This window comes from Ammospiza nelsoni, chromosome 2 (genome assembly GCF_027579445.1).
Source record: "Ammospiza nelsoni isolate bAmmNel1 chromosome 2, bAmmNel1.pri, whole genome shotgun sequence".
Taxonomy (NCBI): Eukaryota; Metazoa; Chordata; class Aves; order Passeriformes; family Passerellidae; genus Ammospiza; species Ammospiza nelsoni.
The window spans coordinates 29302290-29330271 of NC_080634.1; the positions used below are offsets into that span (position 1 = coordinate 29302290).

General features: G+C 46.8%; 2 protein-coding genes across 2 annotated transcripts; one reads left to right on the forward strand and one right to left on the reverse strand.

The window, feature by feature from the left end:
- Nucleotides 1-339: 339 nt before the first annotated feature.
- On the forward strand, nucleotides 340-16661 carry CTC1 (CST telomere replication complex component 1). Its single transcript, XM_059493925.1, has 24 exons — nucleotides 340-360; nucleotides 445-584; nucleotides 2623-2869; nucleotides 4219-4415; nucleotides 5905-6049; nucleotides 6425-6727; nucleotides 6901-7029; nucleotides 7345-7571; nucleotides 9041-9212; nucleotides 9298-9498; nucleotides 9730-9856; nucleotides 10057-10171; nucleotides 10514-10973; nucleotides 11284-11373; nucleotides 11657-11803; nucleotides 12089-12159; nucleotides 12940-13040; nucleotides 13373-13538; nucleotides 13739-13819; nucleotides 13904-14063; nucleotides 14526-14590; nucleotides 14832-14994; nucleotides 15136-15262; nucleotides 16196-16661. Exons 1-24 carry the CDS (start codon nucleotides 340-342, stop codon nucleotides 16354-16356), a joined length of 3816 nt encoding a protein of 1271 aa, XP_059349908.1. The 3' UTR covers nucleotides 16357-16661.
- Nucleotides 12853-27968, reverse strand: VTCN1 (V-set domain containing T cell activation inhibitor 1). The gene is made up of 6 exons (XM_059466010.1): nucleotides 27937-27968; nucleotides 22823-22887; nucleotides 21476-21823; nucleotides 19647-19925; nucleotides 18807-18992; nucleotides 12853-12963 (listed from the first exon to the last, which is right to left on the reverse strand). The coding sequence occupies exons 1-5, from the start codon at nucleotides 27966-27968 to the stop codon at nucleotides 18847-18849; spliced, it is 870 nt and encodes a 289-aa protein (XP_059321993.1). The 3' UTR covers nucleotides 12853-12963; nucleotides 18807-18846.
- Nucleotides 27969-27982: the final 14 nt, after the last annotated feature.

Sequence of the window (27982 nt, forward strand, 5' to 3'; positions counted from 1 at the left end):
ATTCAATTATTATCCCCAAGTTCAGCCTGCTTTGCCGGTGACGGCAATCGGTTTGTGACCTCCCCGGTCCCTGTCTCAACCCGTGAACCTTTCGTTTTACTCTCCCCGCCCTGCCCACTTGCGGCGCCGGTCAGCGAGCCGAGCCGAGCCGAGCCGAGCCCAGGCCCGTCCCACCCGCTCCCGTTCCTCGCCATCCCGCGCGGAAGGGGCGGGAACAGCCGGGGAGCGGCGGCGGTGATTGGACGGAGGGCGGGGACGGCGCGGAGCCCGGCGCGCGCGCGCGGCGCTTCCCGCCGCCGCCGCGTCGCCACGGCAACGGCGCGGCCCGCGCGGGCTGTCATGGCGGCGCCCGGCGCGGCGGTGAGTGAGGGGTCCGGGCGGCTCCGTGCCCTCTCCCCCGCCCGCCCTTCGCTGAGACCCCGCTTCCCTCCTTTCCCCCCGCAGGAGCAGCGCTGGCTACGGGCGGCGCGGGACTTCGTTCGCGGGGCGCTGGCGGGGCCGGACGGGCAGGAGGCAGAGGCGCTGGAGGCGGTGCTGCGGTGCCTGCGGAGCGCGGGCGGCGGGGCGCTGCCGCTCGGCTGCAGGTGACAGCGGGGCGGGGGCGGCGGGGGCTCCGGTGCCCACATGCGGCCCTCCGGTGAGCTCGGCATGCCCGGATGCCATGCCCGCCCCGGATGCCGCTGTGGGAAGGGTGCTGCCGAACGCGGTAACCGCAGGCGTTCCTTCGGCCTCGGCGGGCCCGCCGCCCTTGCGGGGCGATTGAGCGCCGTCTCCGCCTGTCTGCGGTGACCGAAGCGGGCAGCGCTGCCGCACCGTACAGCCTTTGCACGGTGTGCAAAACGCCAATCACTTGTTTTTAAAATTATAAAAGTTTAATAGTAATAAAATGGTTATAAAAACAGTAATGCAATTAGAGTAATAATAATTTGGACAATTTGAATTGGGATAATATGAGACAACAGAGACAAAGAGTTACGGACGTCCAGGTACCTTTTTCTGGGCAGCACGAGCCCAAAAAAGGACACACATTAACAGAGGATTAACCCTTAAAAACAATAGCCTGTTGCGTATTCATACACTTCACACATGATGCATAAATTCCATCCAAACACAGGATTCTGTCTGGTCATCCTCAACTTCTTCCTCATAATCCTAACAGCGCCTTCGAGGTGGGAAGAAGTTCGCTTCTTCTGATAAGAGGGCAATAAATTCTTTTTCTCTGAAAGATTTAGGTGTCCTGTGGCTGCTATCTCAGTGTGAGTCCCTTCTTTAAAAAGAGCATCCTACATAGCACAGTTTCTATTTTAACATTTTTTTATAGCCTAAAACTGTATTTAACACACTACTTAAGAGAATTAATACAGCATTACTTTCTAACACAACACATGCAATTTTAATTTTAATATTTGCGAAAAGCCAATCATAAAATACGCATTTTTCACACATGGCAGCTTTCCAGCTGGATCCTGCGGGCCCACACGGGAGCATGCTCCTGGTCTCCCAACCTGTTGGCCAGCTGAGCTCAGCATTCGAGCATGTGCTCCTAAAAAAGGGGGATCTAGGATAACGTGGTCCATATTTTAGTTGCTAAAAGGCTTTTGAGTGCTCACCATCATGAAAAACATGTGGCTTATTGAGAGATATCCGTATTGGAAAGTTTGGCTTGTCTGGATCTGTTTCTCGCTCCAACTTGTGGGAGAATTAAAATCTCTGGCATGACCGGTTTTGGGAGAAAAGGTCAACTGGAATTGATTAGGGATTTGTGACCTTTAACTAGTAGTTAATAAATGCAGGTGGTTGATCTTTCACACCAGCTAAACTTACCTAATTTAAGCCATATTTTTCCTGTGTATTTTATGACATTTAAACCAGACTTTGGTTCATATTCAGAAGAATCTATAAAGAAGAGCTGAAGGTGCTTGGTATTTCTCTTCTGTGAGGCCAGTGGTCTGTTTGTGTGCTACATCCAAGATAACCACCCAGCTTTAAAGCACAAGGGGAGAGTCTGTTTGTTTTTGTATGTGATAACCATGAGCCAGTGTCCTGCTGTAATTCTGGTTTCTCCCAAAAAGCACTCAGCACATTTGACAAAAACACAAGCAGCACTGTGCTTTTGTGGATCATAGGTACCAGTATTATTACTGGTGGTGCTCTGTCTCTGAAGATGGAGCAGTTTCAGCCTATGGAATTTTCAACTAATCCCCTGTTCATTTTCCTGCAAAATGCACAGCCTAACTATCTGTGTAAATTTATGTCTTCTGATTAATTTTTCTATACCTAATTACTGTTTATTACTGATTCCGACCCATCACTCATCTGGACTAGTTTCTTGCTTTGAACTTGTGGTCCTCAACTAATCCAGTGAAACTCTTCAAATTCACACCCTTTGAATGTGATTATGTCCTGCTACTGAGCAAGTGGCTATTGTGACTAGAGCTCCAGTTTCACAACCTAAAATTGTCAGTGAAACTCACTGGAAACCAGTACCAAAATCACTGGCTGGAGAGCAGTTTGTGTTGGCTCTTTCAGTGTTGATATTAGGGTGCTTTGTAAACTGATTTCTTCACACATCCTGCTTTTATCTTGCTTTTTTTATTTCTTTCTTTCTTTCTGTTTTTCCAGTTTCATCTCCATCTCTGACCTACAGCATCAGCAGCGCATACCGTGCTGCAGCCACCTGAGCTGGAGCACTAAGGAGTTTAAGGAATGGTCTAATCAAGGACAAGGTGCTTTACCCATGCAGCACACTTTGCCAAGGACTTACCTGATCCTGGTTGGCTGTTTAACAGATGGAAGGCAAGACAACAAAGAAAGGCTGGTAGATGGTTGCCTGTATGTGAAGGACAATACTGGGATAATTCCATGTGAGGTATGTCCCCTTTCTGAGGGATTCTGTGTTTATTCCCACTCCTGGGCCAGTGTCACAAACCACCAGGGGCTTCAGGTGTTCTGCCAGAGTCTAGTGAAGGAAGTAACAGGCAGGAAAACAGCAAGCTCACATCCTGGGCAGAGGATAGAACATGTGGAATGTGCCTTTGCTAGAAGAAGTACTGGCTGTCTCTCTCTTTTCATGTACTGGCATGAAAAGAGAGAGACAGCCAGTACAGTTCTGTTCTATTCACCACAGTACAAGGTGGCCTGGGAGACTATTGTGTTTGTGGCAGGAAGGAATGATGAATCTGACTCCATGTTCTCAGAAGGCTAATTTATTATTTTATGATACTATATTATATTAAAGACTACTAAACTATACTAAAGAATACAAGGATACTAAAGAATATACTAAAGAATATAAGATATATATACTAAAGAATACAAGATACTAAAGGATACTTACAGAAGGCTAAAAAGATAATAATGAAAACTCGTGACTGTTTCCAGAGCCCCAACACAGCTTGACCCTGATTGGCCATTGAGTCAAAACAGTTCACAGAAAACCAATGAAACAATCACCCGTTGGATAAACAATCTCCAAACACATTCCAAAGCAGCAAAACACAGGAGAAGCAAATCAGATAATTATTGTTTTCCTTTTTCTCTGAGGCTTCTCAGCTTCCCAGGAGAAGAATCCTGGGCAAAGGGATTTTTCCAGAAAATATGACTGTGACAGGAGACCTTTCCACTCTTTGCTGAATTCCAACTAGTGGAGCAGAAATAACTTTCAGGAGAGCTGTACTATGTACGATGACATACTTTCAGGAAATAATAGCTTGCATGACAGTTGACTTAAAAGCCTCCTGAAGGTAATTGCAAGTGGAATTGAGATAACAAATAACCCCTACAGTGGTGGTGACAGAGCACTGAAGTTGTGCTTTCCAATGAGACAAAGTCTAGGAAAAAGTTGTGTTGGTAAGAACTTCTAACTGAAAACACAGGGGCAAAAGAAAGCAGGAAAGAATTTTAGAAAAATAGTCTGAAAATAACTAAGTCTTGCATTGAATTAATTATCACCTTTCTGTGAGGTTGTGGCTACAAACAGGAAGTGCTAGCTGTAGAGTTCAGCAAGTCTGTTGCATATTTGCATCTGGAAGGACAGAAGTTCTCTGTGCAAGGTAAGAGAGTGGGCAGAAAACCCTGCTCTCATTTAGTGATGAAGCTGGCAGTAGAAGAGTTTGTGATGCACATGCAAGGGTGTATTGGTAATGAACACTGCAAGTAGTGCTGAGAAAACAAACTGAAACTCATCTCAAGCTTCAATCTCATTATCTTTTGGTTTAGCTCTTGCACTTTGAACTGGACTGGCTGGACTCACTGTTTGTCTTCCCAAGCTGGTCATATATCCCACAGACAGACCAGAGTGCAGCAGGGTACTTGGAAATCCTGGTGGATCCAATGCCAGTAAATGCCCTCAAGGAAGTACTTCACAGCATTCCTGTCACCTCCCCAGTGCCAGCTGAGCCACTGCTTACCTCCAGGTAAACACCTGCCCTGCCCAGCTCCTCATGGCACTCTTGCTCTGGCTTGGCTTAGAAAGACACAAATTCTATTTCTGCCACACGTGAAGCATAGCAGCAAGTGGTGGATGTAAAAGTTATACAACTTTTCTTTAGTCTTATGTTTCCCAGAAGTTTACTGGAAGTTTTTGTTCTGTAATTTGAAAAAATAGGATGAATTTTAAGTATTTATAGATGTAATTTCAAATTATAGAAAGAATATTAGAACAGTGTTGATTCAATTGTTGATTCACTCTTTTGATTAGCGCAACTTTTTTTTTTTTTTATTCTTATCAGATTACTGAGATAAAAGTGCCAGTAAAATGTCAACTGATAGAAGTAACTGTGCTTTAGTTTACAGTATGTGAAAATGAGCCAATGGAATTGCAAATCTTATTGGAGTTGATAATTTCAAGTTGTGCTAGTTCATGTTTTATCTTCTTGAGTAGAGAATTCCTAGTGTAATTTAATTACAATAAAATGTCACTAATCATGCTGCTTTCATTTCTTTATAGTTATCTTTTGTTTTTATTGGGTTTATCTTGTTCAAAGAAAGTAATTTTAAGCTTAAATGATTGATTTAGCTCAAGGGACCTTTCTGAACAAGAAGACTATTTCCATATTTCAGTATATGTTCTCAGACTTTTAACATAAAGCTCCTTTGTTATTAAATGATATTTGACCAATTTTCCATGTTACAACTAAAATGTTACAGTGAAGTGCTGGTACCTGCTGTGTGTCTACTACTGGTCAGGGTTTTTTTAAAGTCATAAGGTTAGATAATTGTTTAGATGTTTTGGAATCAAGAATGCTTTTGTTCAGAGTAAGCAGGATGGTTATATTCAAGTCCAGTTGGAGCTGAAATGAAAATTACAAACATAAATTTTTTTGAAAAATTATTTTTTAATCTTTTGAAATGTAGGTTGGAAACAGCAAACAGAGTTTATTTAATAAATATCATCTCTCTCACCTCTCATCTGCTTTCAGTTTTGCTGCTCTTTCCCTGTGTGTCAAGTTTGTTAGAAAGAGTCCATTGTTGCTTTCAGGCCTCCTGTTCATAGGCTTGCAGCTTCCACAGTGTCATGTTCCATGGACATAGGAATCCGAGTTCTGTTTTCTGCAGAAGAATTGCTTGTGACTTTTTTCTTTTCCTTTAGACCAACAATTAGTTGCTTGTTTGTGGTAATGCCTTTTATAACATGGCTGTTGCCATGGAGTGTGTGAATTTGTTCTTCTGTTCCTTCTGTCTTCAAATGCTAAAATATCAAAAGGATTTAGTATAGAAAAGTTAAAGTAGAAATTTTGTAGTCAAATATTGTTTTGAAAACCCCTCTGAGAGATTGACCATATTGCTTCGTTGGATCTGTTATTCCCGGAATGTACATGCTGCATATTTGTTTATTTTGCTTTTGGGATACTTTGAAGATTTCTTTCATCTCTGATTTCGGTTGCCTCTTCAATTGCCCTCTAGGATTCCGCGTAAGAAAAGATCAAAGCTTACTGTAGCAGGGGAATTGACCAGACTCGGGCCTCTCCTTTGTGTTCACCACAAGACATTCTTCTTTCTGTTTCTGAAGTGCTTTGCATCTGCTGTTTGTGTCCCTGTGCTGGTGCGAGTAAGTACTTGGAATTTTGCTCACAAATTCACTATGTGGATCTGTGTGTGTGCTAGCTGATTAATTCTTTGAAGCTTGCCATTGATTTCCCAGTTTGATTTATTCTCCCTGTTACTAGTGATATATTTTTAATTGCACCCAGTGTACAGTAGTTTTGGTATGTAAGAAGTCTAGTTCTGTGCCCTGCCAAAATACAGTCCTTCTCCCTCATGCAGTTGCAGTGTCCCTGAATGTCTTGCAGATACAGTCATTTTGCTAAGAGTATGAGGCAATCCTCTGGGTGGAAAAAGGTTTTTTGGGTGGGATTATTTAGGTCGAGAAATTTTTTTTTCACTGGAGTTGATGCTGATGTTGCATTTTGTTTCTATGCTCTAGAAACCCAGCCAGCTGCTGTGGCATCGTGTCTTCCAGCTGGGTCACAGGTACACAATCACAGGCCTGAGTATGTCCAGCCTGAAGAAATCTGGACAAACAGTGTTCATCACCAGTGCTTCTTCCTGCCTTCTGCCCTACTGCGCAGAGCAGGTGAGGGAGCAGCCACTGGACAGTGCTTCACAAGGAGAATCCACTCAGTCTTCTTCCCTTGAGGCTGCTGAGCAGCTCAGTTGCTCCTTGCAGCTGGAGGCTGAAGAGGAGAGGCCAAGACCAACCAAAGAGTCCAAGATCATCTCCTATGTGGTAAGGGTTCATAGGCTTAGCCTTCACCCTCTCATGCACTGGGGTTTCAGCTCCTGGCCTGCTAGGACCATTATTTTCATCATGAGTTTAGTTTCTTACTGCTCAGGCCTGTGAGTCTCTTATATTTTGTGACTCCCTATAGTCCTTTTGCTTTCTGTTTGCTTTCTGTTTAGGGATTTGTCACCAAAGTACTCAATGTCCAAGCTGGTCTCTTTTTACTGGATAACCAAGTCTGCTTGTGCCTTGCTTACCAGCCCCTGCTGAACTCTGCACGGGGCCTCCGACCGGGAGCCTGTGTGCAGGTAAGCTGAGGTTTGCCAGGAAAAGACTCAGGCCCTGGGGATGGCTTGTGAGTGTCTGGTTCAAAGAAGGCTGCAGGAACATGGGAATTATTTCAGCAAGTATCTGGAACAAAACTGGAGATCTTGCTGCCTGGACTCAGTCGTGAGAGTTGATATGATTATTATCTGATTCCTCCCTAAACTGTGCTCGGTGCCACAGGCCTGATTATAGACAATCCAGTAGAGTGAGAAAGGATTTAAGGTGGGGTGACAGTTTTGGGGAGTGGTGGCAGACTGGCCATCTCTTCTCTTACCCTCTGTGTCTGTGTCTCCCAGCTCATCGACGTCCACCTCCTGCAGAAGCCTCTGGCCTCCTTCCCCTTCACTGTACTCGGTGCCTGCCTGAACAGCATGGTTGTGCTGAAGAGTTTCTCAAGGCTCAGCACCCCCTACGAGCCCCTGGCCTCTTCAGGAAATCTCTGCTTGCAGCTGCTCTTCCGCTTCAATCTGGGAATGCCGCTGTACCTCTGGCTGGTGAACCTCCTGGAGACCTTTGAGCAGAGGTGAGGACAATTCTTCTGAGGTCAGCACATGCCTCAGTGTACTTTGTAGGATATCTGGGTGTCTTCTAGACCAAAGGATCACAAAATTACTGTGCTTGGATAGTACAAGCAGCAATTGCTTTTGGTTTCATGGCCTAAGTAAGCCATTTATCCAGACTTCACATCCTGTGCAGTTGCTTGTTACCTTGCACTTGCTCCTAGGAGAAAAGCCGGTGCATTTTTCAAGTGCCGCTGAGGTAAAGGTCTTGGGAAGCTGCACTGCTTCTGAGCATTGTGCTCACATAATCCTGCCTGGAATGCTTTGCCCTGAAATACAGAAGCACCATAGGGTGTCTGCTTCCCTATGTGGTTTGTTTGGCAGATCAAGGTGGGTACTGAGGCTGAAGCTGGAAATTGGTGCTACAACTAGATCATAACTGATATAAAGGCTCTTGTGTTCTGACTGTGCACAGAAGCAGCAGCAGCTGTTCAGCATATCACTTGGAGATACTCTGAGTGTTCCCAGGAGTGTGATAATTTGTTTTAGAGTCTCTGTCTTGGCAGATTTTCCATCCCATGCTTACCCCCAAGTCTTCCAGATGGCTTCCTGCTCTCCCTGACACTGCAGGATGCTGTGAGCCAGTTTCTGGATTTACTTCTGGCTTCTGTTAGTGAAAATATTCGTGTTTGTTCTGAAGCACTTATGGTTGATCACTGTGACTGCTGTCTTGGACTTCAAAGTATATACATTTTACTGTCAGTGAAGTAGCAGTTTATAGAATGCTCAGTGTTCCTGTGCTTTACTGGCACTCTGGAATTTTGACATGACCAATAAAACAGCTTCAGTTTTACCTTGGGAATTATGCTAACTATAAGTTTTAGTTTTTATTATGTTTTCCACTTTCTTTAAATGTGATTGCTCAGTCCTGGTACTGCTTAAGAATTGTTCCAGTGAGAGCTATTTCTTTTCATTTGAGTTCACTTTCTGTCATATTTTGGCTGACAGTGTGATCACTTCCAACCATTCAAAAGCAGTAAGCTAAACTTATGAAAATAATTTTTCATGAGGGAAATGGAATAAGGATAGTCTGTGGTTGTTTCTGACTTGTGTTTTTGCATTCTGTGAAAGAAAGCCAAGTGTACCTAGCATGAGTAATCATATCATGCCCAGCCAAAAGGCATGGAGATCTATTTGTGTGGCTTAGAGGGAGATTATCTTTATGTCATTTGTTTCTCTGGCCATTTGGGTTTTGAGATTTTGCCAGTCTTTTAATTCTGTGGATTTTCCTGTTTCTTGTCTGCTCAACATAATTTGCATTTGCCTTAAATGCTCTATTTTTTAATAATTTCATGGGTTTTGTGATCTCATTAGTTCTTGTCCTATACAGTATATTCACTAAAAACAAGCAGAAGGAGTCCCTGACTTAGATGCAAGACTCACTAAAATGCAAGGACTGCCTGTGCTTTTAATGGTCATGACTTTTTTTCAGGTTTTCTTGTTTCTTTGGGCGCCGTCGATTGCTTAGCTCTATGCACCAAAACCCTGGAGCTGCTGAAAAGTTCCTTGTCCCCCTTCTGCAAGCTATGGTGCCAGACAGAGAAGAAGCAAGAGATATTTATAATGAAATTCTATCAGAAATACACCAGTGTCCCCTGCAGAAAGTGAGTAAATGTTCTTTGAGCTGTTTCCTGTTTGTCTGATGGGAAGAAACTCAGGTGATTTGTTTTTTCTCTCTTTTGTTCACAGTACTTGCCTCTGAACCCTCCATGCCAGGCCCCATCTCTGTCTGCAGTTTGCCGTGTGGCAGAACAGAAGAGCTGGGAGGGCTTCAGTCCATCCCAGTTGCTTTCCCCCTTGGAGGCACAGCACATGGGCACCCAGGAGCTGAATCGCAGACTGGCCTGGTCCTACTGCACACTCTCAGCTGAAAGTTTCCAGCCCCAACTGGTATGTGCCACCTCTTTCCTGTCTGTGCCTTGAGAGCTCCTGCTTCTCACCGTGCCTTCCAGCACCCTGTCCAGCACATCCCTCTTCCTCCTGTTAGGAAATTACTCTGCTTTTCTCTCTGTGGCATGTGGAAAACAGACTGAATTTTAGCTGCGGCTACAGACACTTTGATTTCTGGCTTTCAGGGATAGGAATTATTTGATTCTTTTTGCAGCTTCCTTTCTGTTGTAGATACTCCTGGGTGTGCTGAGGGTCTCCTCCAGGAGCGGTTTCCTTCAGCTGCAGGACAAGAGCAGCACACTTTGCTGTGTGATCTCCCGTAAGGATGGCAGCCCCTTTGCCCAGACTGCTCTCATAGGTATGTCCCACTAAACTGCATTTGAGGGCTGAGCTTTTGCTCTTCTGCCTTCCAGCTCCAAAACAAGGAAGAAGAGACGTTGTGTGGAGATGCTGAACTGTCACTGCCTGACCCCGTGACTTTAAAATGAGGATCTTGACCTTACTGGTTTTATGTTCTCTTTTTATTTAGCTCAGCTCTTTTCTCTGATGTGTTTGCAGGATCACTCGTGCGGGTGGAAAACTACCAGCTTGTAGTGGAGAGATTCCTTAAGACTGATTTTCCCTCCTGGGAACACCTGGAAAATCTGGAGCATGTGAGAGAGAAAAAAACTAGGTGAATCCCTTTATTCAGTGATCAAGTAAAATCATCACTTTCCAGCTCCTTGAGTTATTTTGGACTATGGTAAGCCTTCTTACCAACATAGCATTTCAGTGCCAAAGCACCCATTCCTTGCTATTTGCATAAAATGAGCTCTTTCTCAGCAACAAAGCCACCATCTCCCTTTTGTTCAAGGTACTTGCAGCCTGGGAGCGGCCCTCCACTTCAGTCTTTCCCTCTGCTCCTGCTGAGTACCTGTGTGGCACTCACCAGATGCGTTTTTCCCAAATAAGTGTTTGTTTAGGACAGCCACGTGTCAGGAATAGGGAGTTTCACTGTTACCATTTGTCATTTCAGTGTCTATGTGCAGTTCTACTTGGAGGATGTTCAGGTTCTCCATGCTGCTGGAGGACAAATCCAGAAAGGCCTTAGGAGTGGAAACAGCTCCTCTTTGAGGAATAAGAAAGATGGCAGCACAGCATCTGAGCTGGAAACCCCAGAGGCAAAAATGCTGAAATTGGAGGATCCGAAGGCAGATACTGGCAGAGAGAACTGTCAGGGGGGTGAGAGCGGCCCCAGAACAACGAGCTGTGTATCTCAGCTGTTCCTGGTCACCCAGAAGGAGGGCCTCATGTCACGCAATTACCAGCTGCCCACAGAAGGAGATAAAGAGGCACATGAGCTGCAGCACTGTTTCCAGGCCACAGTGCTGTGGCTGGGCAGACCACAGCTCTGGAGCCACCCCAGAGAAACTGGGAACCTATCGGAGCTGGAGGACACTGGCTGTGATGGAGAAGAGGGTGTGACGCAGCAAGAAGTGAGGCAGCTTTGGGGTGTGGTTTGATTAGTCTGGGAGCTGGTTCCTCTCAAGGGAGCCTGGGGGGTAATTTAGTATCAATGGGAAAGTGATTTTTGTGTTGGGTGCCTTTGTGTCTTTGTGCCAGCAAATTCCTTCTTGCACCCCAAGCAAGTTCCATCTTCTCTCTGTCACTTTCCTGTAAACGAATCTGCCTTCTCTTGTTAATCAAGACATCCTCTGGGCTGGGCTTGCTCTCTTTTGACTGTATTTTTCATTCCATACCTAACAGTTCTCATCCCCCCTCTCTCTCTCTCCCTTCCCCCAGCAGGCACTGCTGCTGTTTCTGGGGAGGTCTCTGCGATGGTTTCCATTCCTGCACGTGGACGGACTGTATCGCTTCACTGTGCCCTGCTGCTCGGTAAGAGACAACTTGTTGTGCTGTTCTCTCTTGGAGACTTTTGCTGAGCTGCATGTGGAAGTTGGGGAGTCAGACGGTGACTAAGCTGTTTTCAAGGTTTGGAATTTCCTTCTGTCGTTCCAAGAAACTGCTTTCGTTCTGTGTTTGATTAAAATTCTCAGAGCTCTGAGTTCAGTGGATTTTTTTTTTCTTTTGTAACCACTGTTCTTCACTTTTTCCCTATTGAACTTTAATCTCCTTTTTTCTAAAAGTCTTCTGCCTTGTCTTATCACTCTTATCTCAGGACCTGGAAGTGTTTTACAAGCTCTGTTCTCCACCTGTGCCAGCAACATTCCTGAGCAGGCCATCATGCCCCCCGTCGTGCCTGCTTGTCCAAGATAGCTGGCACTTAGAGCATGAGACCTGGATCTCCTGTCTGCCTGAGCACCAGGTATGCAGTGCCTTATTGCACAGGGCTTTCACAGGCTACCTGTAGGTCTCTCCAGAACTAGCTAGAAGTTATCAATATACAGTGTCTTGTTGGTGAGACTGTTCTGCTCTAAGTTGCATCAGAGCCTGGTGCTGGGCTTCACATTTTCCTGCTTCAGAATTCATCTGGAGAGGAAGCATGAGTTGCTTGACCTAGCTCTGAGCACACAGAGCTTGTCTTTTCTGCTCTGGCTGGGGATGCCTGTAAACTGCAACGCATCTGAGTCTGTGTCTCCCTCACTTGTAGCTCACAGCCCTGTCAGTGCTGACAGGCATGGACCAGAGAACTGCCTCCATCCCAGAAGTGCTTAGCAGCAGGTATGTTGGTCTGCCCCAAATTACAACTGACTGTGTCTTAGGGAATGGCTCTGTGGTAATTTTTATTGGGAAGTGCTATATTAAACTGCAATGAAATATCCACCGTGGGAATGTGGTTTGGAAAATCTGTGTGCAAGTAGTTCAGACTTCTCCCATCCTGGTTATTTAAGGTAAAGGGATTGTAGGTGACAAAACTGCAAAATGGTGTCCAGAAAATGGTTTGGCTACTGCTGGTGTGGACTAAGCCCCAAAGGAGCCTCCCAAATTCCTGTCAGAAGTGGAAACAAGCACAGCAGGGAAAATCAGGCTGAATGTATATTTTTGGGGGATTTTTTGTTTTAGATTTTTTTAGCATACCTTGCTCAAACACATAATAAACCTAGAACTTTTCCATTCAAAGCATGTTTAATCTGGGGTGATATGTATGTACACTGGATTTTTCACCAGTCCTTTATGGAAAACTGTGGGTTTTTTGCTTGGCTTCTTCATCTAATTCAGAAAAACAATTAGGGGTTTAGCAGAGAGGAAGGCTGTAGTGCCTTACTCTTCACCTTCACTGCTGAGCCTGAAGCAGAAGAAAGCAAGGTAAAGGGGCCTCTTGTCCCTGGGAGGGGTACGATGCAGCAAGCTGCCCTCAGTCCAGTAGCTCAGGTGCTCAAGGGCAGGTTCCCCAGAAACTGGGCTTAACCAACAGTGCTCCACCTTTTTGCAGTCTTGAAGTCAGGCCTTCTTCCACTCCCTTTGTCTTCAGGCGGGACAAAAATCCTGGTGTGCTCTCAGTTTCACAGGTTCCCTTGTTTCTTTCTGTGGGGAGATCATGGAGAGGACCTTGTGTGCCTCTCCCAAGAATGAGAAGCCACCTGGCCATCCAAAGCAGACAGGTAAGATTGTGGCAGCCTGTTGAGAAGCAATAGATTGGTTATTCTTTCTGTTTCAGAGAGCCAGTGCACTTGGCTGAGTGTGCCGCTGCATCTGGGAATAGTGGAAGCATGCCAGGATATTGCATCCTGTTGCATGTCAAAGGGCTTGGAAACTGCACACTGTGGATGTGGAGATGGGAATGGGAATGCAGTATCCAGGAAACCTGGGAGGTGGAATGGTGACAGCCTCATCATGATGGGAGGAAGAGCCCCTCTAGCAGGCCCAGCTCAGAGACAGGCCATGCTGCCTGTGTGAGTGAGCTCATGGTCTGTGTGGTTCTGTGCCTCCTCAGAGACTCTGCTGTCCAGGGATCACAGTGTGAAGCTCAGTGTCTCAGCTGCTCCAGGCTCCCCTGTTGTGATGGACATTTACATTACTGCCACCTACCTGCAGCACCTCAGGGGCTTGCTACCTGGAGCCAAGATCCTCTTCCAGAACTTGGAACGCAAGATCTCAAGGTGCTCCTGTCTTTAGAGCCCTGACCTCTTTTACTGTCTTTGAAACCATCTCTTAATCTGATTTCCCACGTGGACTTGTTCAAACCTTCATCTCTCCCAATCCCTTAGCATAAATTATTTTCCTAGCCCAGCCATCCCAAGAAAACTTGAGTGTTTGGTTTCTGTGAGCTCTTTCTGACGTCTGCTCTTTGATATTGCAGATTTTGTAATGTTTATTGCACATACATTGCCTCCAGCTGTGTGAGCATCCTATCTCTGCCAGCCTCTCACCTGCCTTCTAAGTAAGTGTTGGGTCTGTTCTCATGGTAGAGTGTCCAAAGAAAGGCTTCTATGTTCCAAGCTTCTCAAATTGCTGTTTCTTCTAGTCCTGCAGGAGAAGCCTCATCCCCCTCACTAGTGTTTCTATCCAGCTTGAGACCTCAGCTGCAAAATGTGGCCCAGGCCCGGATTTTATGCCACTTGTCCTGTGTACTGACTGTGCGCCTGCAATGGATTTGCTCACTTTGCAGCTGCATCTTCAAAGAGGTATTCAAGCTTCCACAAACATAATTTGTGAGAGGTCTTGCAGATTTTTTATTCTCACACATCCTTTGCTACCATGTAGAAGAGAGTTCCTGTCTCGATTGCAAACCCTTTTTCCAGCGTCTGAGAAGGACTTGCATATTAGAAAGGGACCTAAGTAATTAGAAGTGTATATCTGATGTCAGGCAGGCTGGCAGCTAGGACTGGGGATGAAATGAGGGCACTGAAGAGGACAATCCTACTCTTTAATGCTCTGCTCTTCCCATGTTCTCTGCTATTTGGGATCAGCACCTTGCAGCAAGGTGATTTTTCTTCCCATATAAATTTTTCCTAGGGCACTCACTGGAAATGCAGTGAAATGCTTTACACTTTTGCCTACTTAATTAGAGAGGGATTAAAATAAGCAGTGGCCCTTCCCCTTCTCACTTACACCCATACACAGCTGTGGCTTTGTTCTTCCTTCAGGGGAGGTGCACCCGACACAATCCTCCATGTCCATCACAAACAGGAGTGAGGCAAGCCAGTGCACGGTAACTGCTGTAGGGATTGGCTGTGGGGAGAGGGGGGAGGAGGGAGCAAATTACACCACAGATAGGAGGGGGAAAATCATATCAGGGATGGGATGTGGACACAACAGCAAAGATGGAGTTATCACATCTTCTGAGAGGTGAACAAACTCTCTGCTGAGATGTGTTTTCTGGGGTGTGGCCCTTGTGAGGGAGCAGGTATTGTCCTGCCCTCCTGATCCCAGCCTGCCTGCTCTCTGCACAGGGTGCTGGTGGAGGATGGAACAGGTGAAGCTGTGGTGCTGTGCAGGAATGAACATGTGGCAGCAGTGCTGGGCCTGAGCCTTCTCGAGTGGGAAGCTGTGCAGAACTGTGTGCAGAGCAGGGGCAGCGTGTGCATTCAGCACGGGGAAGCTCCTGGAGCAGGGGTGAGTGGGCTATTCCAGCAGCAATTGCAGCCTGCTGGGCTCAAGTCTTGGCTGGACAGGATTTCCCTTTGCTCTGGGTGTTGCAGTGCCTCCCTGCCTCCCACTGAACACTCCCTGGCAACACACTCTTTCCTTCCTCAGTGTCTAGAGGAAGCTGAGGATCTTGTTGCTCATTACCTAAGGAGTCTGTGCAGAAGTCCTCTCATATGTCGCCCCATCCTGTTGGATTTCAGCCTAGACAGGAAGCCCTCCAAGATCCTGCAGCCTGGTAAGCAAGTTCTGCTGGCTTTTCTAATATTTAGTGTGGGAAGGAAGTGAGGAGGCATCTCACCAGGCTGGGGAAGGAGAGGTGCCTTCACTGTCCATCATAGCAAGAACTTTGAAGGATTTTCCTGGAATTTTGTATTCTGTAGTGTAGACCTAAGTTGACTAAGTTGTGTCTTAGTAGATCCATGGCTATAAAAATAGAGAAATAATATTATGGAAATTCCTAAAACAACATAGGATAAATTTTTCTACTTCACACAGAAACATTAAACTGTTCTTGAGAAATATTCCCAATCCTTGTCTGGGACAGGAATCTGATCAGCGAGAGTTACTGTGCAGACTTCTCAAATCAAGTGAGTTTTGACTGTAGATGGGACAGCATGTAGGATTGATAGCAGGCCTGGAAATCCTCTCCTGGAAATCAGCACTGAAGTGTTTTGAATTCATGAGTGCTGAGGTCTGAGCTCATGCTGCCACAACTGTGCAGTTGCTGTGTTAAGGGGACATTCTTCACACCAATTCTTCACACTGTTTGCACACGTACCTAGAGCTTAAGTTTGAGTGCAGGTGCTGCAGGGGTTGATTTGCTAAGCTCACCAGAGGATGCTCTGCAGTGGAGACTTTCTGGCTGTCATGTACACTGTAAAGGCAGGTTGCTGATACTGATAGAGGATACAAAGCTCAGAGCATCAGCTCTGTGAGCACACAGTTCACAGCATTCATTTCACAGTGTAGAACGTCTGTTTCCTGCAGGTTGGAGGGATGCTGGCAAAATGCGTTCCTCTGCCTACATCCTGGAGTCATTCACTGTGCTGTCCTTTGAGGTTTGGCAGATGCCAGGCAGCTGCTGCAAGGCATTCCCTCCCCCAGCTGTGGGCTAGAACAGAGCCAGAGCCCTGTCCTGAGGTGTTCCCATTGTATCCTTCTCCTGCAGCTCCCCTGCAGCTGCGGAATTTTCGCTCCGGTGAAGTGGAGTTCGTGTCACGAGTGGGGCCTCGTCCAAGCCTGCTGTGCCTGAAGGTGGAGGAAGTGGGCCAAGATGCCTTAGGCTACCTGAACAGCCAGAGGATGAGCAGGACATCCAGTTCCTGCTGAGTGGGAGCCACTGCTTAATATCTCTCCCAGTGGGAGAGGAATTATGGAAATACCTATTGTGATCGGGAGCTTTTTAAAGCTCCTTTCAGGGGGAGCACAAGCCTGTGAGCACAGGGTGAAGGGTGCAGTCAAGCAGCTGCTGTGACTTGCGGAATTCCTGAATGGTCACTCTGGGCCATTGTCAGCCAGTGACTCTGGGCTACACTTTGGAAGAGAAATGTTCAGTGCTTCCTATGTGACAGCTCTTGCCTTGGGCCTTGGGCACGCAGTGTGTGCATTTGGTGTGGTAGTATCTACTGAATAAAGGAATGAAAATATTACTTAAAGAACACTGTATCTGTTTTAGTATCTATTTTAGTATTCAGTTTTCCTTGCTGTGTGGTGACCATTAACAAAACTATACAGTTCCCACAGGGTATGGTCTTCTTAACCTAATTGAAATAATTAAAATTACACTTTTGAAGCATCTCCTTCAAGAAAAGAAGGGAAGTGAGTCAGCTGCTGTTTGGAGACTAAATCACAGTGCTAAATGACAAGATTATTTGGGCATTGTTTTGCAGTTTATCAGGAGCAGCCTGAACATGAGGTGGGGCTGGTAAGAAAAGGCAAGCACTGAGCTGTGATACAGGCAGTGGTTTTTCTGAGCATGAGTGAAGTGTCTTCCCTCTCAAGGCTTGCTGTCCACTTCTGAGACCAAAGTGTGAGTGGCACAAGACCTGATAGATGCCACCATTCAGTAACATTGTGAGACTCCATCCTAAAAGGTTGCCAAAATAGCTTAAAGCTGAAGTCTTTGCAAATGTTGCTGTGACAGCCTTACTTTCTGTGAGTGCTTTCTGCAGAACAGAAAAGATTTTACTAAAGCTTCTCTCCACCCTCCAGAAAGAAAGCAAAACAAAACCAAAAAAACCCCAGAATAAACTATCTCAGTCTGAGGAAAATGTTGACTGTAAGTGATAAGACAAAGATTGAAATCTGGTTAAAAAGTGCAACTGAAAGTAGTCCTGTAATATGAATAACACAGTAGCAGAGAGAAATAGATAGGAAGTACCTGATAACACTTATTTAAAAAACAAAAAAGGAAAAATTCAGCTCTATTGTTATATCTGGGTTTAATAACTTTAATAACTTGAAGCTTCCAGTAGTATCTTACTAGTCTCCTTTTCCTCCTCGTGCTGTATGTTAGTTTTCTGTCTGCTGTCTGCTTATCTGTTCCTCTTTCATTTCACATTACAACTGCAATCATCACTCCTCGTACAGGACTTTAGATGTGGTTTGTCTTTGCCAGGATATTCCAAACCTGCTGGCAGTTTTCTAACCCATTGCTGTTCTGCCATTCACATCTTTTTCAGCAGAGGAGTTTGATTTAAGCACTCCAAGAAGATGAAGGAGGTTAAGTGCCTCTCTTATTTACAGTTTTATTGGTACAGTCAGAGAATCACAAGACAAGAGATGGGTGAATCAAATCTGTTTGGGGGGAATTAAGATTTGCTTGCTTTTAGTACTCTGAAGGAGCTATTCTCAGCTCTATTGCGGGAAACCCTTTTCCTGTTTGTGTCTGACCTTCTGCCCATGATCAAAGCTCTGGTCACTGTGTTAGATCAGACAAGGGAACATACTGATTGTCCTACAATCAGAACTTTTCCTTTATGCAATTCTCCTTATCACATTCCTTGCTCTCTTTGTGAAGCCAGACAAAGTATCCTGTTGTTGGTGTGGGTAAGAAATGATAACACAGGAAAAATCAGCTAATTTCATGTTTGTACTACAGTGTCCTCTGGAACCAGCAGGAACTCCTAAAGCCCTCAGCCCCATAGGGAGGAAAGCCTGAAGTGAGTCCTGCCATCAACGTAGCTGTAATACCTGTGTGGAAGGACAGACGTTTTCCTTTCAGCTGATTTTCTTTAGCTCACCCTTTCACCAGTTTTCCTCCAGGTCCTACCAGCCAAAGCCAAAGCCAATAAACACTGAAGGCAGCTGTCCTGTGCTTTGGCAGTGTAAGCCCTCCTTATTCCAGGTCTGCAGGGAATTGCTCAGGCTGGCAGCTCCCTCTAGCCATGTTCAAGGTGTCTGTAGTATTTACTGGAGAGGCTTGTACCTGTAGCAGGTCTTGTGAGCAGGGAGGGAGAGGAACAAGCCTGTGCTGCCTTGCAGCCATGAACTGCAGCCCAGGTCCAGAGGGTACCCAGGAAAGAAAATGAGGGGACAAGTAAGAGCTGACAGTTGATGGTGCAAGAGAAGGATCTCTGTGGTTGCAGAAAGTGATGGGAGAAGCCTGTGGGAGGGACAAGTCATGTGTCCCACCGAAAGGTGGGGATGGGGAAAAGATGGGCAGAGGGGAAAGACACGCTCTCCCATTCTGGCAGGCTTGAGATAGGTTTGCTCTAGCCAAACTCCGTAAGAGGGCCTCCATATATTGTATGTATATGAGTTTCTCTTCCCAAGCTTACCTGCAGGTCCAGCAGCGTTCCCAATTGCTTTACAGAGGCTTTATGTTGACAGCAGGTACAAGGGAAGCAGAAGCATCCAGTGACAGGCTGGAAAGGAGGATGACACTGACTCTGCATTCAGGTTCACCAGCTGCAAGTTGGTCACCTTTGTAGTGCTGAAATCTGTAGCAGAAGAATTATGAGAGGCTGCCAGAACAGGAACACAGCAGGGAAGGCAAATAAAGTGTGTATTTATTCCTTCCCATTTTTCTGAACATGGATGAAGGTAGACCCTGCCTCTTGTACTGGAGATCAATTGCAATGAAGTCACAGCTGTAGAAGCATTATGGTCCTTCTCATGTAGAACAGGAGAAGATACTCAGAACCTTTGTAAAGCTTGGTTTTCCATGAGTAAAATGGCTTTTAAAATAAAGGGATTGGGCCAGAGTCAGAGGTATTGTCACCAGTAACTGCTAAAGGGGCCTGTTGGTTTGGCACACGAATGGGATCTAAGATGACCTGGCTAAAGAAAGTGTCAAAAGATGTGAGGCTTGGTGAGTTGGTTTGGTTTTGGCTAACATTCCAAGCAATACACTCTTTTGAAGTGTGTCCCTCTTTCTGGTTCCCTGGCAGTTCTGTCCCCTAGCCAAGGTGACAATACCACGAGAAGCATATGAGAGAGAAGGAGCAAACACAGACCCTTTCTTTCACCCCAGGGACAGAGAAGTGGTTGGATTAGCCACGCTTTCAGTCCCTTCCTTGCCTGACTCAGCTGCTGCAGGAGCCCCTGGTGCACCAGGAACACTGCTGAAACTCTCCTCTCCCCCGTGCCTGTGGTCTCGGGGTGCTGTCGAGCCCTACCTGTCACTCTGATGTTGGCCACATCCTTGGCAATGCTGTTTTCAATCACACAGGTGTAGGTGGCATTAGCAGTGATGTTGTGCAGGAGGGAAACCACCTTCACAGTGATGTTTTTGGGGTTCAGCTGGTAGCTGGTGTTGGCAGCGAGGGGCAGGTGCTCCCCAGTGTCACCACAGGCCATCCAGCGCACGGCAGGGCGAGGGAACCAGCGCGGGGCTTCGCACTGCAGCACGTCCTCATGGCTTCCGTGCTCCACCTGCACCACGGGCATGCTGAAGGCTTTGGGAAGGAGGGAAAACAGGGAGACACTCAAAACCAGGCAAGTGATAGGAACTGGGCATGAAATACCCAACTGCATCTACCAGTCCCAGGTATTTCTAGGCAGCACAGCACTGCCTGGAGCCAAGCCAAAAACAGGCTCAGAGCTCTGTACAGGTTGGGCTGTGGGAGGATGAGCACAAGGGATCCAAGGACTCCTAGGACATAGCAGTCCAGCTTGACAGGTTCTGCTAAGGTCATGACACAACTTTAGTGTCTTTTAGTTATTCTTAATGGGAGAATGATGATTTACCCTCTCCGCTCACTGAGAAGGGGGCCTGACATACACCTACAGCTTCACAGAATCGTTAAGGTTGGAAGAGACCTTTAAGATCAACTCCAACTGTTAACCAAGCATAAAGTCCACAACTATACCATAGCCATAAATGCATGTATTTTTATTTTAAATCTCTAGGGATAGTAGGTAACTCCACTACCTCCCTGGGCAGCCTGTTCTAGGGCTTGATAACCCTTTCCATGAGCAAAGTTTTCTTAAATCTAAACTTCCCCTGGGGCAACTTGAAGCCATTTTCTCTCCTGAGCAATCCCCTGAAGACCTGGAATAAGGAGGGTTTACACAGCCAAAGCACAGGAGAGCTGCCTTCAGTATTTGTCCACTTTTATTTTGGGTGGTAGGACCTGGAGGTGAACTGGTGAAAGGGTGAGCTAAAGAAAATCAGCTGAAAGGAACATGTCCATCTTTCCACACAGAACAGGTATTACAGCTGTGCTGGAAATAAAACCCATTACAACATTTCACATGTTCTTTCTAATACCTTTTCTGTGTAGATTACTTTAAACATCCAATCAAGCAACACAAAAGTAGGCAGAGCCACCAGGTTTGAAGGAGGGATAGGGGACCAAGTCCCAGTGGAACATTTGCAACCCTCAGGCTTGAGCCAGAACCCTCTTTCACTTGAAGAGGTCTGAGGGCTTTTCCTCGCCCAATGTGAGCTGTAGGACAGGAATTCTGGCCACAGGGATGAGAGGGAAGGGTGCAATCTGGAAGAGACCTGCAAGGGGTTCATCCCTCAGTCTCAACATGAGGTGACCGCTTGGGAGGTGACTTGTTATTACAGCTAAATTCATCTCACTGGAAGAGGCCAAAGACCTGGTGGTTTTCAGATCTCTCCTGGAGGACTGACTCTTGTAAATATGTAACATTCAGGTATGTATGATATTCAAGGTGTGTTGCTTTGGTAGTAATTTTAAAAAACCGAATACTTCAGAAAAACTGAGAAAAATATATTAAATATGCTACAGTTTTTACTATGCAGCACTTCTGGCTGGAGATACATCCTAATTCTAGAGAGAAAAAGCTACCATGTTATCAAGAGTATAACCTTTTCTGGAACAAGGGTATCAAAAGAGGGGTTAAGGCCATAAATATCCTGTAAAAGCCAGAAATACACCCTACTCAGGGGTGTAGCAGCATCACAAGCACAGGTAGGTTCAACCAAGCCACACTAGCACGTGTTTTGCAGCAGGATTTTGCTCCTTGTAGCCCTCACCTCCTGTCCTGTAGCGCAGCACCGCTGCCCCGCTCCCTCTGGCTGTGGTGACAGAGCACTGGTAGATGCCAGCATCGGAGAGCTGCACATCCCTCAGCTCCAGGGAGGCATTCCCGCCGATCACCTGGTCCGCAAACACGGCCGTGCGGCCCTGAAATGATGGATCCTGCTCTTGCAGGTGGTCCTTCCCTCCCTTAAACTCGTGAACCAGCCCAACTACTCCCTCCTTGGCCCACTGGATTGCAATGCTGTCCATCTGGATGTCGGGCTCGAAAGAGCAGCCCAGGATGCTGCGCTGGCCAATGTTCCCCAGAGACGTCAGCGCCGTCACACTGATGGAGTGTTTTCCTGCAAGGAGAGAGCAAGGAGGCTGGAGAAAGGTGAGGCAGCACGCCTGGAGAAAGGCCAGGCTGCCCTGTGGCTGTCATGGAGCAAGCCCGAGGCTGAACAGTCACTGGCACACAGCAAGGCCTCCAGTGGCTGCCACCAGTGCTGCTGGTAGAGGCCAGCTCCCATGGATTGTATGCCATGAAAAAGCATAGGAGTGTTTCTGTAGCAAAAGAGTGCTTCAAAAAGCAGCTCTTCTTACTTGTTTGAGAAGAGTTCACATGGTATTTTCTTTTTTACTTATATGTATCAGCGATTTTTCTCTTTGCAGCTGCCAGAAAAGCGTGAATTTTATGTCTTTTCTTAGTCAGGACTTCCCTTTATGCAATATAAATGTGATTGGAAGGCATAATGATGGCAGAGAAATAGCAGCCTCTTTCCCCCTTACTGAAATCCAAATATTTTTCTTTCATTTAAGAAAAGTGAGCATCTGAAATCCTAAACTGCAAGCCTGAGAATTTCCAGAGCCAGGCCCTCTTCCCCATGCAGCCCTTCCCTACCCATCCTCACTCAGCACATTCCAAGGAAGCTGCATTTTGGCCAACACCAAAACAACACATTTGTGTTGGCTCTGAGGGTCCTGGGAAAGGCGCTCCATCTTGGCAGATGCTCTCTGATTTCACAATAAATCATCTCACATCATCTCCTCCTATCCAGGAGAAGGAGCAGAGAATGTGCAGGACTTTATGTGTAGGTTTGGGGTTCCAAGCCCAAGGGAATTTCAGCTGCACTGAATTTCACCACTACACCTCCAGCAGCACAGACTGCACTACCCCTACCTAGCCTTTGTTAAAGGATGTGGGCGACACTTCCACACATGATCACACCTCAGCCTGTGCACGGGATGGATACACAGAGGTAGAGGCAGGGCAGAAGTTCATAATCCCACCAGTCCCACTGCAGGAAATCTTTGGTAGTTGCTTTGGTAGTAATTTAAAAAAAACGAATGCTGTCACACACCTGAGACACCAAAACCAATGATCAGGGCGATCACTGCAGCCAGGATGACAATGACTGTAGTCATGCTGTTGAGGAAAAAGGATAGGACAGCATTAGCACAGAGCCCACCTCCTTCACAGCCCATGCCATACTGTCCATCTGCAGAGCTGCCTGCAGGAAGGAGGGGGAGGCAGGTGAGCCACAGACCCACAATGAGGTGGATGGGTAAAGCACATCACCACAATAGGCATGAACATTCAGCTGAGCAGCCCTTGTCACCAACAGTGGGGGACCATGTGGCAGGAGACCCAGGCCTTTGAGAGCAGGCAGCTGGCCCCAGGGCAGGATGCTTCTCTCTGCCCTCCCAGGTGCATATGCAAGTCAGGCAGTCCCTGCTGGTGCTTGTGAGTGACCAGGGAGTGAGCAAAGCCCCTGAGCCCAGGAGACACCAGGTACAAGACAAGGAATGTGCAGGAGGGATCAGGAAACAGGGCCTTTTTTTTTTGAGCTGGCTGGATTTGGGATGCTCCATGTGGGGATGGGTAATGGGCTGTTGAATGAGAGACTGAAGAGGAGAGGGCCACGTGCCAAGCCACACAGGTGAAGCAGCCATGCCAGAGGAGAAGAAAGGCAGCATGCCATGGATCAGCACAGCTCCAGCCTTGCCAAGCACAGCCTCTCTGGCACAGCCCAGCTTGGCTGACCCAGAAGCACAGCTGGCTATGGACTCCCACCACAGCCAGTGGAGCTGTCATGTGGTCACAGGCACATTTCCCTGTGGAGTGAAGGGTTGTGGCAGCAAACTTAGCTCCCAGCCAGAGCAAGCCCTCAAGCAGATCCCCACAAAACCCACAGGTACATCCTGTGAGTGCCCAGCAGTCTCACAGAGACTCCTCACTGTGAGAGGAGAAGCCCAGAGAGCTGCAGGCTGTGAGAGGTCACAGCCCTTCTGCCCACACAAACCCAGCTGCTCTGCCTCAGCAGCATTTACTGGTTTGCAGCACACTTTGCCAACACAAAGCTGATGGCCAGCCTCCTGCAGGACAGTCCATCATGTCCCTACAGCCATGGACTCCTCCCACCACTGATGTGTGCCTGCATCTGTGACTTGCTCAGTTGCCACAGATGCCACGATCACAGGGCTGATATGGAACTCCAGAGAATCATACCATGTGAACAAGCCTCTCCCATAGGGAGCAGCAGGGAAGGGAGAAAGGCAAGAGGGAATAGAGAAAAAGGGAGATGTTGCAGACTTGTTTGACCTCCCACTGTCTCCCTTGCATCCTCATCTTTAAAGACAGTGGGAAATTGTCTGAAGAAGCCCAGTTTGCACATGCTCAGAAGAGATCAGAACTCTGTATTTCACCAAAATATGTGGTACCTCCAGATAAGGGCTCACACAAATCCATTTACACATTCACATCCATACCAAGCTCTGCCTAGATGCCCTCGGAGCTGGGAGTTGTCATGTTTGGCTTCTTCCCCATTGTCAGCAGCTTTCAGCCATGGCTGGGATGAACAGCAGTTCCCCTCCTAATCCCTCAAGGTGGATCACAGCTGACTCTACTAGGAAAAAAGCCATGGATATCATCCAGCCATGGGCACCAGGCAGCTGGGGACCCAGGCACTGCCTCCCCCAGGGGCCTGCAGGATGGGGACTTTGATGGCTCCTGTGGATGCTGATGTGTGACAGCTTTCAGCAAAGCCTCGCCATGTCCCACGGGGCTCAATCCTGAGTCACTCAAGGTCCCAGCCAGGCCCACCGTGGGACATTCTGTGGTTTCCTGTTCTGGGGAAGATGCCAAGTGTTTCATGTACACTGAATAACACCCATCTTCTTGAGGAGCTCTACCAATTTCCACTCTGGGAGTTGATCCCGGAGTGAGATAGTTGCTATAAACTCAGCCAAGGTTGTCATGACAAGCCTCGGTTCTCACACCTGGGAATCACAAAGCAAGAAGCAGCCACACTGTGCTGACTCACAACAGTTGTGATTCATCTTTATCCCCTTATCTTACAATCCTTCTTCCCAAGGACAGGCAGAGAAGAAATTGCTCCGCATTGAGGGATGCTGCCAGAGGGTTACAGTAAATGCTAGGAGGTATGGCAGAGGGATGAGTAGCCAGGATGTCCTCCTGTCCAGTCCCTGAATGCTTCAAGTGCCACCACACTTGCCTCTGGTCCTTGAAAGGACCCTCTGGCCTGAACACCATCTCTTCCCTCCCACTCATCTGTCCGAAACTATCCTCAGCTTACTCACAGACAAACACAAACAAGCACAAACAGGCCACACCAATGCCTTTGTCCTGTGCAGGTGCCACCTGCCCCCATGGCTGCAAAGCATTGCTGGCTTTACACCCAGAGAGCAGCTACCCACCCTGCTCCAGAGCACCCACACGGCTGATTGGAAAAGCTGCTCCTTTGTCACAGGGGGAATGGCAATTTTGGGTGTACAGATGCCACTGCCCGCTTCAACATCCCTTGTGAGGGACAAGAAAAAATTAGTCCCTCTGGAACTTCCTCTGCAGAAACTGCAAGATGCAGGAATCACAAGATCCTTACAAACATTTGCTGTGTGCCCACCATGTGTAATGAGTAGATCTGGCATGCAGAGTGAATGAGAGGAACCTGACCTGGCCACAGGCTGGTGGTAGCTGTGTCTTGCAGCACTCCAGTTCAAGCACTCCTAGCAAAAAGCAATTTTCTGTGCATCAGCACCCCTGGTACCTCCAGTGTTTTAAAAGGCATAGAAACAGACTGATGTGGGTGGCTGAGGCTGCACCAGTCGGAGCCCTGACACCACCCTCAGTTCTCAGTGCCCATTTGGCAGCCTGTGGGATGCTGCTCTGTGCCTCCTACCCTATTTTCCATAGTCTTGTGCCTCACCAGTCAAACTTGGAATCAAATTTGGCATTAAATGGATCCATTCATTCCCTGTCTGAATGCTGCTGATCACAGCCCAGGGACAGGAAGAGGCTCACAGCCTGGCTGGGATAGGCAACAGTCCTAATTCTCCAGTTCTCTAGCTCCACTTGGACTAAGTTTTCCCTCAGGAATGAGCTTAGAGGGTCAAAAGAACTGGAAGATTAGGATATTGAGGGTCCCTTGCCTTCCTCATTATAGCAAAGTTTACTGTGGAAAAGAAATGGCAGTGGTAACCCAAAACAAAAGGGTTTCTATTCCAATATGCAGCTGATGATTGCAGAACCCAACTTTCTTCAGCACTTCAGGGAGTTTTGTTGTTGTTGTTTTTGTTGGAAATTTTTTGGTTTTGGTTTTGTTTCCTTGGCTGGTTTTGTTTTTTTCCTGAAATCAGCAGAAATCTCCCACTGCTTCTCTGAAACTTCCTGGAAAATTCACCCCCCTCTGTGGTCTGTTTCTGCATTTCAGGATTAGCCTGAAAAGCAAATGTCCCTAAAAGAAGCTCGCTTTTCCCAGTAAACTGCTGCTGCTTGGCAGGGCAGGCAGAGGCTCTGCAGAGCAGCAGGAAGGTTTTCACAGCAGCAAGGTACAGATGAGCATTTTTCCACACCCATCAGTTATTTCATTTCCCTGACGAAGGCTGGCTGGGCTGCCTCTTGAGAATAACAGAGCTGGTTATTGTGTGCATTCCAGACACATGAGGAAAGCAGTGCCCAGGGAATATTTACACTCTGTGTCTACAGGCAACCTCACTTCTGCCCGTGAAAAGGTGCAGATCTGTCAGGAGTTTAGTTCAAGCATGGCTTAAAGAAAAAGGCCATGAAGGCATACAGTGAGAGAAAAGTAAAAGGTAGTTGCAAAGCAGTTCCAAAAGCAGTTCCCAGCCTGATTTCTATAAACAATTAGACTCTCTCAGGCATCACTTTGTAAACAATAAGGTTCTCAGGCAGTCTTCCCATAACAAGTGTAACACCCTCTCTGGGAAAAGATGGCACCCTGGGAACAGATATGGAAGTTTTGGGAACCTTTCATATCACAGTGGGAACACTGGTTTTGTTTTGTGTAAACAATTAACGGTATTGTAAAACAAAAGGAGTGGTTAGAGTTTTCTCTGTTAGCCTATCATAAACCTGGATTTTGGAATATGCATGAAATTAATTAACACTGTTATTTAAAGTGACTGATCGATCAATAAATCGGAGTTCGATGCATTAAAGGATGGTCGTCTCCCCTTCACTTCAACACAGATCATATTGCTATTTAGTGCTTCCTTGATGCCCCATGTGGCAAGGCTCATGTGTGAGGTCTCTTCTGTTCACACATGGCCTGTCCTTCTCCCCACTGCTGCTCCACTCCAGTGGGACAGATACTGGTAACAGCTGAAAGCTTCTTCACAGAATAAATGCCAGCAGGACTGTCCCACACTGGAACCTCTGTCTCCATCCAGCCTGGGAAGTTCACACCTGGGATGGAAAGACACAGCTTGTTGCTGTCTCTGTTCAAGCAGTGAGGTTTAGATGAAAGCTCAGTCCATGTTCACTAGAGGATGAAAAATTTGCCCTTTCATCCATCTGGCAGGGGTTATTTTCAACTAATCAGGAGATAAGGATGCGAGGTAGATATTTTCATGGCTTCTTTTTCCAACTTTAGTTCACCAGCACTCAGTCAATAGCTCCAAAGGAAATGGGGTAATTGAAATGAGAGCCACAAAACACTTTGAGAATGTCTTCCCAGCTCTTAATCCTGCAAGGAAACTTCTGGAGGACAGTTTCTTCCTCCCCACAGCAAGCTGATGTGATGGAAACACAAGCAACTGTCTGAGGACCAGCAGAAGAAGGGTACCTTCCTCAAGCCATTGAACCCCCAAAATACAACAGAAGGAATACACCCTTCCTCAAGTGTTGCCACCCCAATCTACCACAGGATTCAGCCCTGGGATAGCAAATTCTAGCAAGTGCAGAGTTCTAGGACATGCATCTCCATCTTGACTACAGCTGCTGACTGCATATGGGTGTCTGATACATACATGGCCTTACAAATTGTATAAAACAAGCTGAACTGGTATTTAAGTAGCTTGAGTGAGTGCAGTACAGTCAAGCTGCAAAGAACTGCTCTCTTGAGAGCTCCTGGCAGCAGGGTGATACATCCCAAGAGTCTGAAAAGCACAATTCCCTCCCTTCCCTCTACCAAAGGAAGTGCAGATAGTACCATACCTCCAGAAAATGGCCTGGCCTTGGGATGTCATGGTCACAGCATCTA